Raw genomic sequence first — 14,462 nt, forward strand, 5'->3', positions numbered from 1 at the left:
GTTAAGCTATAAAAGCTCATATTCAGGTACATGAATGTATCTCTGGTTTATTATCTTCTAGATGTCTCTTTCTTGGTATCAAAATGATCTGCTCTTTATTCCTAAAACAATGATGTACACTATGTGATCGTGAAATGCATCATACTAGTTTTACTGTACTGTGAGCGAAATTACACTGATTCTTCACTAGTCATAAAACATGCAAATGAGATGTCAAATGGGACAAATAAACACTTTCCTGCTGAAACTATGTGCCTTGCTTTTGGTCAAACTAACCAAAATGGGTGTTACAGGGAAACCAGATAAAACTACTTCAAAAGGTGGTTCTTCTCTTGACTTTCAGTTCCCTGGAGACACACATCTCACCTTGGAAATCACGACTCCCCCTTTCGGGGGGAGTCTGAGCTTCTAGCAGTTTTAAGTTCAGTAACTTTGTCGAGTCACTTCGGACCAATCAACCCCTTGCTGGAATGACGAAGCTTTCACTCCTAAAGGAATTCATCAAGAATCTACGCATTAAACATGCAACAGGACACTTTACTCAGCAGTCAGCAACAACAAAACCAATGCATGTAACCGCTTGTTAACTATTTAGATGCATTTCTATGCTTCGACCCCTTTTAATTAAGGTGATGTGAATCTCTGATGGTTCTTAACAGGTTGTGGTTAGCTGATGTGTAAATCCTGCCATTACACACTACTCTCTTGCTCACGAGCGCTCCCTCTGTATCCTGTGCACTCTCTCTCTCTCTCTCTCTCTCTCTCCATGCCTTCCTTGCGTTGGCATCTATGTTTAATGTGTATGTTTGTATCTGGTTAGATGTTGCATGTTCCCCTGTAGTGTAGTTTCATAAACATCCATATGTATTTACGCTTGGTTGTCTGTGTCTGCTGCTTACAGAATGAGGTCACTTTAACGTACCGGTTTTGTTACATGTTCTGTGATCAATGTATCAGTAAGGAAATTATTTTTCGTGGCCAGATAATTTTTTTTCCTTAGAGTCAATAGATGATTAGAACTGTCATGCGGACGAACAAGTCATTTTATTGTACTATTGACGCTAAAGTTAATTCCTGAAGATGAATATGATTTATAACAACCCGTTTTGATTAGTTATGTCCATCTCTCTTGGAGCTAAGATGTAACACGATCAAGCAGAAAAGTTAATAGCTCAACTAATTGAAACACCAGTCACCATTATGGTGACTTCAAATGAAACAAACATTAGATTCAAACCTCTGTTAATTTTCAATAACAACTTCTGTAGACCTCTAACAGAGTCAGTCTGGTTAGTAATGAGTTAAGCTGGTAATGCTGTTTGTGGAGTTTTTTTTAAATCCTCCTCTGCTAAGATCTTCAGAGATTTAATGTCTTTTATCTTCAGCAGAATTCATCTAAGGCTGTGGCTGCAGTCAGTGGTAGTTCTTGATTTTCTGTTTGTCTCTTTTTTTCTGTTCTCTTCTTTTCTTCAGTGATTTACTTGTTAACAAGCTTAGACAAGCTGAGAGGACTCTATAAATAATATATGCAGATTTTGTGGCTCAGATAAGGACCAGTGTGGTATACTTATCTGCTCTTAGCTGGCTTGTGGCATTGCTATATCCTGCTTTTGGCCCAGATCTGGCAAACAGGAGCGGTCCACCCAAGTTCCATTTTTCCACGCTACATGTGGGCCAGATAATCATTCCATATGTGCCAGATGTGAGCCGGATTTGGGCAGACAATATGTTGCTATCTGGGTTTTACCCACCCTTTTTAATATTCATTTATTGTTGCTTAGTGACCCCCAGCACCACAAGGTAACTTGGATGAATCAGATGTGCTGCTCTCAACCTTTGAGGATGGTACTTCCTTAGTTTTGCATGGAGACTTCAACATCCACCTAGATAAACCTCAGGCTGCAGACTTCCACACTTTGCTTGCCTCTTTTGATCTCAAGAGAGTGTTAACTATGGCTACTCACAAAAACGACAACAAGCTGGACCTTATTTACACACGACACTGCACCGATGATCATGTGCTGGTTACTCCACTGCACACCTTGGATCACTTTCTCCTCACTCTTAACCTCAACATGGTTCCTGACACAACACCTACCCTCTCCACATGTCAACTTTTGACGTAACCTACGCTGAATCTCACTCTCCCGGCTATCTGCTATAGTTTCATCTTCACTTCCTCCCCCTAAACAGTTCTCATCTCTTGATGCTAACAGTGCTACTTTTTGCTCTACACTTACATCTTGTTCAGACACTGTTTGCTCCTTGTCTTCCAAGCCAACCCATACCACCTTCTGCCCATTGGCTGTCTGATGTTCTCTGCAAACATTGTTCTAAGCTCAGGTCAGCTGAAAGGGTTTGGCACAACACAAAAAATCCTACTTACCTTAATGTATATCGGTCACTCCTCTCGTCCTTCTCCACTAATGTCTCCATTGCTAAAAGGACAAACTATCATAACAAAATTAACAATTCATCTAACACTTGAATGCTCTTTAAAACATTTTCCTCCCTCCTCCTCCTCCTCCCCATCCTTCACCATCTCTGACAGCTGATGACTTTGCCGTGTTCTTCATTAATACAATTAAAACCATCAGTGCACAATTTTCTACACCACAATCTGTCAAGCACATTTTACCAGCAAACATACACTCGTTCACATCCTTCTCTTTACTCTCTGTGGCAGAAGTCACAGAAAACCTTGCTTTGTGTACTGCGTTAGGCTAACTGAGACTTGTCATAGCACTTGCTCTTTTGTTGAGTTTGATTGCTTCCATTGTCCTCATTTGCAAGTTACTTTGGGTAAAAGCGTCTGCTAAATGACTAAACGTAAGTGTATTGAAACATGCTACTAATAGAGACCATTATCCATTATAACATCCACAATTTTATTTACCAAATCATTAATTATTAATATCATCGTCTTAATAATGTTTAAAAGTCTCCTCTTAATGATGAATCATGAGAGAGTAAATCTGTCATATATCATTATTTATTTCATTTTAAGCGGGTAGCTTAACATGTTTCATTTGTAAAAATGTGTTGATGTGTTTCTTTTTTAAATTGTTATCCATGTCATGTTTGCTTAAACTTAAAAAAGTGACTGTAATAAATATGTATATTAGTAGGAAACAGCATCTTTGTATTTACAGTTATGTTCTTCTTAGATTTATTTCTGGTTTATCCATTTTTATTCCTGTAGAGTCTTCTTCAGTCTCACTCAGCTCCTCCTGAATCTACAGAAAACATCTCTGTCAGTTTCCTCTTTTCTTTTGATGGTGTGAGAGAATTTGTCTGTCAGCTCAGACAGAAACTGGAAGATTTCTGCAAAGAGGAGATGAAAAAGATATCTGGTAAAATATTACAGATTCCTCTGCTCTCTTTAATGAGCAAAACGTAATCTAATAGTATATAATAAACCTTAGAGCATTCTAGAAATGTATAAGGAATAGAGATGCACCGATCGACTGGGCAGGGGCTGATTTTCCACATGATCGTCCAAGACCGGTGACCGGCCGGTCAGTTTGCAGATTCTAAGCCGGTCCGTTTTGACATCACACTTACGCTCACATCTGCATGTCTAAACATGTCGTTTTTAAAGGGGCAAGTGAGAGAGAACTGACTTGCCCGACCGGACAAGAAGTCTGATTAAAACGTCAATAACAAAAATAACTAGGGAAGAACTGTAACTCGGCCAATCATTCTCGAACGATTCTGATTTCCCTTCTAGGGATCTCGTGCTGCGTCCCCTAGGGGACACATTCGGGATTGCTGCCTTACGGGGCTAAATGTTTGTGTCTCGCTGCGCGGTTCTGCCGTTGCCGCGGCACAGTTTATCTCAGCTTATCTCAGATTGCTTTGATCGGCGGGATCCACACGCCCTCTTTAAACAGGTTGTCAGATGCTGCAGACAGTATTTGGGTTGTTATGACGAAGAAGTGTGAGCACAGAGTCATTTCAGCCCAGATCTTGGGAAATCACGGGCGGAGCTATATTCAGCTCAGCTGTGCCTCTCTAATATGCATATAGTGTATGGAGAGTCTCGCTGTGCATGAATGTACACTGCTCAAAAAAATTAAAGGAACACGGTTTAATCAGAGTATAGTATCAAGTCAATTAAACCCCTGGGGTATTGATCTGGTCAGTTAAGTAGCAGAGGGGGCTGTTAATCAGTTTAAGCTGCTTTGGTGTTAATGAAATTAATAACATGTGCACTAGATGGGCAACAATGAGACAACCTCTAAAACTGACATTTTGTCCCTACTCATCTTTTCACTATTTTTGCATTTGTCCGGGGTCAGTATCACTACTGGTAGCATGAGGTGATACCTGGACCCTACAGTTGCACTGGCAGTCCAACTCCTCCAGGATGACACATGAATATGTGCCATTTCAAGAAGGTTTGCTGTGTCTCCCAGCCCAGTCTCAAGTGCATGGAGATTCCAAGAGACAGGCAGTTACTACGGGAGAGCTGGGCAGGGCCATATTAGGTCCTTAACCCATCAGCAGAACCGGTATCTGCTCCTTTGTGCAAGAAGGAACAGGATGAGCACTGCCAGAGCCCTGCAAAATGACCTCCAGCAGGCCACTGGTTTGAAAGTCTCTGACCAAACAATCAGAAACAGACTTCATGAGGTTGGCCTGACATCATCTAGTGGGTCCTGTGCCCACTGCCTGGCACCGTTTAGCTGATCGGCATATGCCATTGATCACCAGAATTGGCAGGTCCTCCACTGGCACCCTGTGCTTTTCACAGATGAGAGCAGGTTCACCCTGAGCACATGTGACAGATGTGAAAGGGTCTGGAGAAGCCATGGAGAATGCTATGCTGCCTGTAAGTCGAGTGAAGTCAAGTCACCTTTATTTATATAGCACTTTTAACAATTTAAATTGTGTCAAAGCACCTGCACAATATCAAAAAAGGAAAATAGTGTGTCAATAATGTAAAATGAAAAGATTAAAAAAAAGATTTTCAGTTAAAGGCATTTCCTTATTGAATTCAGTGATGTCAGCATCCAGCTCAGTTCAGTTTAAATAATGTCTTTGCAATCAGGTCGACGATATCGCTGGAAATGAAGTGTCCCCAACTAAGCAAGCCAGAGGCGACAGCGGCAAGGAACCAAAACTCCTTCGGTGAAAGAATGGAGAAAAAAACCTTGGGAGAAACCAGGTTCAGTCGGGGGGGCCAGTTCTCCTCTGGCCAAACAAATCAGCAGTTCAATTCCAACTGCAGCAAAGTCAGATTGTAAGGGCTCAACTGGTTCCAGTGGTCTTTCCCGATGGCTGTCTAAGTGGCAGGGTCCTCACTGGGGATCTGTCTCTGGCGCTCATCTCGGTGTCCTGGTCTCCGCTGACATTCAGGGCTGTAGAGGTCGTCTCTGGGTGCTGATCCACCATCTGATCTGGATACGGACTGGATCTGGTGACTGCAGTGACCATCTGGGCTGGGCCGGATCGGGTGGCTACAGTGACTGTGGATATGTTCCCGGGGCTCATCCAGGTATCCGGCCTCCGCTGACGATCAGGGCCACATACATCATCTCCCGGCACTGATCCACCATCTGATCCGAACACGGACTGAGAAACAGAATAGAAACAGACAAATATTAGCATAGATGCCATTGTTCTTATGATGTAACGAGTACATCATGTGTTATGGGGGAGTGTTCCCGGTTCCGGTTGATCTAATTAATGCAGCCTTACAATCCTTTAACGGATTTGAATAATAGAAGTCTATTAGTGTGTTATGTGTAACACCTCTGATTTTTCAGAATTTAGCAGTAAGAAGTTACTCGTCATCCAGTTTTTTATATCGACTATGCATTCCGTTAGTTTCTCAATTTGGTGTGTTTCACTGGGCTGCGAAGAAATATAGAGCTGAGTATCATCAGCATAACAGTGAAAGCTAACACCATGTCTCCTGATAATATCTCCCAAGGGTAACATGTAAAGCATGAAAAGTAACGGCCCTAGTACTGAGCCTTGAGGTACTCTGTACTGCACTTGTGATTGATATGATACCTCTGTCATTCACTGCTACGAACTGATGGCATTCTGATAAGTATGATTTGAACCATGCTAATGCACTTCCACTAATGCCAACAAAGTGTTATAGTCTATTTAAAAGAATGTTGTGGTCGATAGTGTCGAACGCAGCGCTAAGATCCAGTAGAACTAATAAAGAGATACAACCACCGGTTTGGTGGTGGGTCTGGGGAGGCATATCCATGGAGGGACACACAGACCACTACATGCTAGACAATGGCACCCTGACTGCCACTAGGTATCAGGATGAAAATCTTGGACCCATTGTCAGTCCCCACGCTGGAGCAGTGGGTTTTGGGTTTCTCCTGGTGCACGACAATGTCTGGCCTCGTGTGTCTAGGAGCTCAGTGATGCCCTGGTTCAGATCTGGGAGGAAATACCCCAGGACACCATCCGTCGTCTCATTAGGAGCATGCCCCGACATTGTCAAGCATGCATACAAGCATGTGGGGGCCATACAAACTTTCATTCCTAGCACATTACCCAGTCCATATCAGTATAGATATCCAGCATGATATTTTTCCCCATTGAGATCTGATGGGTTTTCAAAGTGTTCCATTTTTTTGTGTAGTGTATTTAAATACTCTATGGAGACATGCTTGCGAGCTTTCTCTCCCAGAGTGTTTCAGTACCTAAAGTGGTTATGGGGAGTGTTCCTTCCTGTGTTAAGCCGGATGGGTTTAGGAGTGGGCTGTCTCCCCATGCTTCTGGGTATTTTTAAGTGGACGGCCCCTCTGAATCCTGCTTATTAAGTCTAGGCTGAGTAGATTGTTCCCCCTCTTCAAGATTTTTAGTGAACAGCCCCTGCTCAGACTGTGCTGTCTCCACTTTCTGGGTTTTAAGTAGATGGCCCACTTCCGTGGTCTGAGCAGTCTTCAGCCTTATCTGAGGGAACTGCTATTTGAGGATAGGAGTGTCCAGCCACTGCTTACATCAGGCTTTGGTCTTGGACTAATGTTGTTTTATGTGTTCCCTCTTTTGCAAATTATTTACTGATGGTCTTGTCCCCTCTTGTAAGCTTCTGGTCAATAACACAGTGCTTTGCTAGCCTATTGTGGGACTAGCACAGATTGGGCACCTCCTTAGTTTGGCATCTGAGGGTGTTTATATTCCAGCCATTGTTATGGCAGGACGAGCTTACTTGAAAACAGCTATCTGAGGCTAGCTGTGTTTTAACTGGCAGTTGCAGTGAGCCCTCTATCTGAGGATAGCTATGTTCTAGTTCGGTGATTGCTCCCCTGCATGGGATGTTTAATTAGCGGTCTCCTTGAGCCCTGACTAGATAGTGCTGTCTGATAGTATCCTTACAGTGTTTATATTTAGACAGCCCACTGCTGGTGGTCTTGGCAATTGCAGTGGTCCCCTTTCCTAAAGCCTTGCTATCTGAGGATAGCTATTTGCTAGTTCATTGATTGCTCGCCTGCTTAGGGTTTTTTTAAGTCTTGTTGAGCCCCTATGCTTTCTACACTCTTTGGGTTGTAAGTACCAACTCTCTGTGGTCTGGTTGGTTTCAGTCGGTCCCCCTTCTGGTATCCCCTTCCTACCCTGCAAACAAGCCTGCACTGGCCCTTTACGGGCCACTTAGGGCTGCCGGCGCAAGGCCCCTGATAATTTGCTCATTGGCAAAACGTTGGCCCCTTAGCACTGGCCCTGCACGGGCAGCTCTCACTTAGCCTCCAGGAAGCCTAAGCGCACTTTTATTGAAAATATTAAAGTTTGAAGTCACCGTTATGGAGGTAAGTGCTTGCTTTAGTTCTTAGCTTTAATGTGAAAAGACAAACAGATCAGATGATGATGGTTATTTATTGATGATTTCGTTGTCATGTAGTGTCCTGATACACTGATCTCATCCGGAGGCTGATCTTTGAGAAGATTATTTAGTTTCAATAATTTCACTTTATAGTATTCCTAGAATACCACTGCATGAAATGTTGCTCTTCTTTAATACGTTATAATATAAGTAATTATACAGAAGTTATTTGAACAGAACCATGTAGACTCACACAGATATCCATATTCAGCATATGAACCTCAACAATGGTGAAAATCAACGAAAAGCTTGTTTTGTGATGTTCAGAGTTGATCGTTTTGCCAACAAGCAAATTATCAGGGGCCCTACGCTGGCAGCCCATAAAGGGCCAGTGCAGGCTTGTTTGCAGGGTAGGTTCATAGCTATCTGAGGATAGCTATGTGCTAGCTCAGTGACTGCTCCCTTCTTTGGGTCTTTAAGTAGTGGTCTCCTTGAGCCCTTGCCTAGACAGTGCTATCTCCCCTACTAGGGTTGTAAGTCTCACCTGGCTATCTGGGCTAGATGTGTCTTGTTTATTCTGGTCTACGAGCCTTCATAAGACTCTTAGGGTATAGCTTTCTGAGGACAGCGGTGTTCTATCTCAGCAGCTACCTGGTATTTGAGTAGTGATCTCTTTGAGCTCCTGAGGCTTTCTAGTTTAGCTTTTTCAGTGGTCTTGTATATCCAGGCTGGTATTGTTCACATATTATAGCTATCTGAGGATTTATGTGTTCTTAACTTGGTTGGGATGTTCCCCTTTATCTGAAATCGGCTTCCCTCATTACTACCAGGTTATGTGAGTGGCCTGAGGTGTCAGTGGCTTTCTGAGAAAAGGCTTGGTGTATGTCTGTCACCTCCTTGGTTCCCTCTCACCAGGTGGACAGGCATGTGCCTCTGCATGGCATAGTTGCCATTTCTTTCGCCAATGTGTCCCCTAGGAGACACAGCGCGAGTTCACTAGAAGGGGAAAGTCTCGGGTTACGCATGTAACCATGCTTCTCAGAGAGGGAACGAGATGTTGCGTCTCCTCGCCATGCATTAAATTTCACTTACTACATAAACAGAGTAAGAAGAGATGACTGAGAGGATGAATGATTTGCACATCCTGAGCACCACTTACAAGCATCTAATCTTGTAAAATGTGTGGTAATGACTGCTGCTCTAGTATACACATAGCACGTGTGATCGCGAATCTCGAAAGTGAAAGTGATCATGCATTCAGAAGCAGTTTCAATGCCCCCCACAATAGCGGCTCCCTAATGGCCAAAATTTATATACTGTATAATTACCCAACGATATAACTGCGAGAGAAAGTATTGAAATATATATTTTCCTCCCATCTTGTATTTATGATATTTAGGGGTTCTGTAGTACGTGTCATTTTCTTTCCTAACACGGTATTGGGATGTGGCAGGTTGTGGGGGAAATGGGGGGGTGGGGGTGGGGGGGGGGGGGGGGGGGTGGTGGGGGTTCACGATGCCACCTCAACATCGTGATGTCTATCAGCTATCACCGATGGACGATGGCATTGTCTATCGGCCCGACCCTAGGAACCATGAGGTGTTTTATTGCATTCAGTGTAAACGCCAACTGATTTATGTCATGCAAGATGAGGCTCTCGCAGCCTGAGTGAGTATGTGAGAGAGACTCGTGCAGAACAAATGAGCGCAACAGCACATATAGAAAGTTATAGATGCATACTGCTGTAAGAAAAAATTAATAAATTCTATTATAAGATTTAGGTAAGCAACATTACACGACCAAGATGTTTCCCCAAATATCATCACAATTGCAATGTGACACTCAGATCAGATGGTGGATCAGCACCCAGCGACGACCTCTACAGCCCTGAACGTCAGTGGAGACCAGGACACCGAGATGATTGCAAAGACACTATTTAAACTGAAATGAGTTGGATGATGAAATCACTGAATTCAATAATGAAATGTCTTTAACTGAAAATGTTTTTTTTAATATTTTCATTTACATTATTGACACACTATTTTCCTTTTTTGATATTGTGCAGTTGCTTTGACACAATTTACATTGTTAAAAGCGCTATAAATAAAGGTTACTTGACTTGACACTGAGTTTATGCAATAGTAATTCAATAAACAAGTTAAAATTAAGTGAATTACATTTTAGACACATTATTGACTGTTTTTGCTCAATTTCGGTGTGGAATCAAAGCCACAGTCTTATTACTGAATGAATCCACGTTTCTGAACGAATGGAGTGAGTCAATGATTTAGTAAACCATTCATAAAAGACAGGCTGTGTTCGAAATGCCATATTATCATATTACTCTTACTATTTCTGCAGCATGCAGTATGTATAGTACAGTATTGTATAGTATGCAAATTTTCTGTATGCATAAAATACCCGGATGACATACTATATTTGCCGGAATCTGCTAAATATAACTCAGGTATACTGAAATCAGTACAGAAGCTGTGTTCTGAATGGCATACTATCATACAACTCCTACTATACTGCAGTATGCTGTGTGAATACTGTGAATAGTATGTGAATTTTCTGTATGCATGGAATGCCCGGATTACCTGCTACATTTGTTGAAATTTGATGTATGCATCTGAAGACACTGCGTGGGATACTGTTTCCCAGAACGCAACGCGCTCTATATGTGACCTTTCATCTTCAAACCGCTTCAAACGCGTGAATGAACTAGAGGGGGGGAATAGTAATTATAAATGTTACACTTGCAAATGTACGTAGCCTATGTAAATTACAAACTATCGCTGTGCATCTAAAAACCATATAATTTGTAGGACATAAATTGTACTTTAATCTCTATGGTACTTTTCCGATCAAGTCAAATGACATCACCGTTATCTCTATAGCGCTTTATAAAACATTTCAAAGATATTACATAATAATATTTATATTGCATTAATATAATATATAAATAAAATATATAAATAAAATGTATGTTTCAATTAAGCAAACAGAATTAAATTGCGCTGTCAAGCAGCTCTAAAAAGAAACAGAGCGTATCTACTCTAAAGACAAATAGACCAATTGGTTAGCGGCACCAATGCCTGGCTGAGATAAACAACACTGCAAAAGACACGTGCATTTCTGTAGTATCAGTGGCGCAGTGAGTAAAAGATGTCAGATGTGTGCTGTTGATACGAGGGATCCGAGTTCAATTCTGGCTTTTGTCAAACTCGTGCAATTCCTTTTCCCATCACATACCAGATCAGAAAGGCATTTATTTTCAATAAAAAAATAAGAAAATATTTGAAAAGTGGAGATTAATACAGTGTGCTAGCTATAGGTAGGTTTTTGTCCCAGTAAGGTGGCGTTCATCAAATAGAATTTGATAATTTACACTCAAAATGTAATTGCATACTGTTTTATAATGTACTACAGTATTGAAGTATAAATATCTGCCACCTAATTACTATTTACACACCTGTTGCTAAAAAAAATGCTGCTATTTTAGTGTAAACATAATTTATAAATTTTTGCACTGAGTGTAACTAGAATATATCACTTTTTCCAATTAGTGTAACTGACAAAAATATAATTGTACAGTTAAAGACAGCTCATTCAGTTCAGTCCAATAGCCCATGTAAAGTTCTTCAATTATGAAATGAGTTCAATTGGGCAATAGCCTATAGCATTGTTTCCTGATATGAAGCCTTTGTAAAAAGAATAGTTAGCACATTTGTTTGTAAGGTAACAACCTTGTCAGCTGTGCTAAATTAATGTTTGTGTTTGTCATGTGACAATTAAGCATACTCTGAAATATTTGATGCTTATTGTATACTGTTTCACACACTATTCTTTAAAAAATAGTAGGCATTATGCACTGTGTACTGGACAGTAAGCAGTAAGCATGTATGCCATTTCGAACACAGCCACAGTCACTTGCCTCGAACGAATCAGTTGAATGAATGACTAAATGACCCATTAATGAAAACAATCATTTCCCGCCACCTACTGGTGTTTTGGTTTCATATTAAAAAGTATCATTGCATTTTTCCTCCAACATTTCTTATTTGTATGTTAAAAAATATGTAAAACATTAATCTTATAAAATTATTTATGCATTTAAAATTTTATGGTATTTATAAATATAGCATAAATATATATTCAGCTTCATTAAACAGTCTGTGTAAATATATCTAATGCCACTTCAGATGCAGTTTCCTCTGCAGTGGAAAAATGGGAGTTTTTTTTATTATGATTTTGTTTGAATGCTAAACAACTCTATAGTTTCTTATCATTCTTACTGAATTAATTGAAACAATGTAAGAATTTGATGTGAAAGATGACACATTTAATAAGGTTAGGGGGAAAAAAAAGAGCATTTATAAACAGAGGGAAATTATATCTGTTTTGTTATATACAGTAACTCATTTTTAGTTAACTATTATTTCTACCTCTTTCCAGTCATTTATTTTGAGTTGTTTAAGTAAGAGAACATCTGTAACGTAGTCCAGATTGGGGTAATTGTATTGTTTAAAAAATACTTTTATTATGTAAATATTTTTTTGCATTAAAAAATATATATTTTTGAATATGCTGTCAAATATAATTCTTAGAAAAAGAAAATTGGTATTGGCAAGTCACACAAAATAATCGGAAATCGGAATCAGCCAAGAAAATTGCAATCGGTGCATCTCTACTAAAAATGAATACAGGAGTGAATAATTTTCTGTCTATACTGAGTGTTTATATCTGTTATTTTCACAGTCACTCACAGTAACATTGTTCCCAGGACCAGAGAGGACTTCCTACAATGTAAGTCACTGTTCCTACTTACATTCTTACAATGTAAGTCACTCAGTCAGCTCCCTAGTTCAGTGGTCAGGGCACTGATCAGGGAGCCGGCCATTTTAAGGGCCGTCTCAACCGCAAAATTTTGCTCCTTGAAAAATCCCACGATGCACCGCAAAAACTAGAGAACATCAGTGCTCACTATGCTCACTTACTGGAAATTATGTCACATTTCTGAAGCGCAAAACATAAACCACACAAGCCAACTCTATAATTGCAATGACACGTGATAGAAGATTTGAAAAAAATTTTTTTTTAGTATATCTCAGCATAAGCACAATCGCTAGACAGGTAATGAATACATCTAGTTAACAATTAATATTCGGATGAAATGTTGTAAGAATATATAACAGAACAATGTGTTTAAAGAGAATAGAAATAATATTAAAAATAGTTTGGTCCTGTCTGTTGTTGAATAATTTCAGCGGTGATGTTCTACTATGTTGTCCGTTGAATGTAGAATGTTGGCAGAAATTGAGTAATCAGCAGTGAGCCAGGGTACTTACCAGCGATTGGATTCATGTACACGATATACTGATTCACAAGCTCAGCACTAGGGATGCTCATTTCAGTTAATTTTCCTGACCAACAACTGCTGCTCGTTAACCAAACATTAACCGTTAACTGATAAAATTAGAATAATAAATTAGGATTAAATAAAAATAGAATCTGTGATGACATAAAAAAACAAACAAATATATTATTTTAACATGCAGCATACAGAGCAACAACAAAACCTGGATTCACACATCCTCAAATTATCACGCACGCTTTTGCAGCGTTGAGCAATATAGCCAATCACAGACATATCTGTTGGCCAATCAGAGGTGGTTAAGTTACAATTCTTTCACCACCCAAAATGCCGGTGTTCTGTTCAGTTCTGCTGAGTTCTACACGTTCGCAAACTCTCTCATTAAAGGGGACCTATTATGAAAAAAATCACTTTTATAAGGTGTTTGAACACAGTTGTGTGGCCACAGTGTGTGAGAACAACCAGCCTAAAATGCTAAAAATCCACCAACTAATTTTTTTATAAAACCAATAAATCATGAACAGCCTCTCCAAACGACCTATTTCAGATTCTCTGTCTGTTCACATCACAGAGGGGAAAAAGTCCCGCCCATTTGTGACGCTCTCTGCCCTATTAGAATAAACACAGCCCTGAGTTTGAAGCTGCGGTCCACCATTACTGGAGTTATATACAATGTCAGCGTCAAAGAGGTTTTACAAGTGTTTTGGGATGCAATAATGAACATAGGAGTCGCCATTATCCCCCCTCATCTGAGCCGAGGACACTGTGGTTAAATTTCATTTTCTAAGGAAATATCCTGGAAAAAATCTGTAACGTCACCTAAATGTTTAGGAATCAATACCAGCGCTTTGTGCGCAAACGTCAGATCCAGACAAAGTATTATGCGTTTGTTTTCCAAAGTGCCTTTCTGAAAGAGCTTCTTGGCACTCTGTAAGGCTAATTGCTAAAGCTATCAATGACTACGTTTACATGGACATCAGTAATCCAATTATTTACCTTATTCTGAATAAGACAATATTATGATTAAGGTGCTTACATGAGTTGCTTTTAGAATAATCCTTTCATGTTCCCGCTTTACATATTATAGTACATAGATCGATTAATGGCATGCATCATTACGTCATCACACGACGTAATTCGACGTCCCCTCCAGAATTTCACGTATAAACATAGTTCGTCTTCGTGATGATGCCATATACAGTTTTGGGTGTTTCATTTTTAATATTATGAAAGCTTCGAGTGCAGTTAATTATTTGTATGTGCAAACAGATGACGGTGGCGTTGAAGCTC

The 14,462-nt window shown here is 40.2% G+C and overlaps 1 protein-coding gene across 1 annotated transcript in view; it reads left to right on the forward strand.

Moving 5' to 3' along the window:
- LOC306847263 (tripartite motif-containing protein 16-like) overlaps nucleotides 1-14,462 on the forward strand; it is a 49,330-nt gene that overhangs the window by 26,796 nt on the left and 8,072 nt on the right. Inside the window, exons 4-5 of the mRNA XM_079381111.1 lie at nucleotides 3,203-3,353; nucleotides 12,557-12,604. Coding sequence (XP_079237237.1) covers nucleotides 3,203-3,353; nucleotides 12,557-12,604 — 199 coding nt within the window. The remainder of the gene's footprint in view (nucleotides 1-3,202; nucleotides 3,354-12,556; nucleotides 12,605-14,462) is intronic.

Source organism: Barbus barbus, assembly GCF_936440315.1.
Source record: "Barbus barbus genome assembly, chromosome: 27".
NCBI lineage: Eukaryota > Metazoa > Chordata > Actinopteri > Cypriniformes > Cyprinidae > Barbus > Barbus barbus.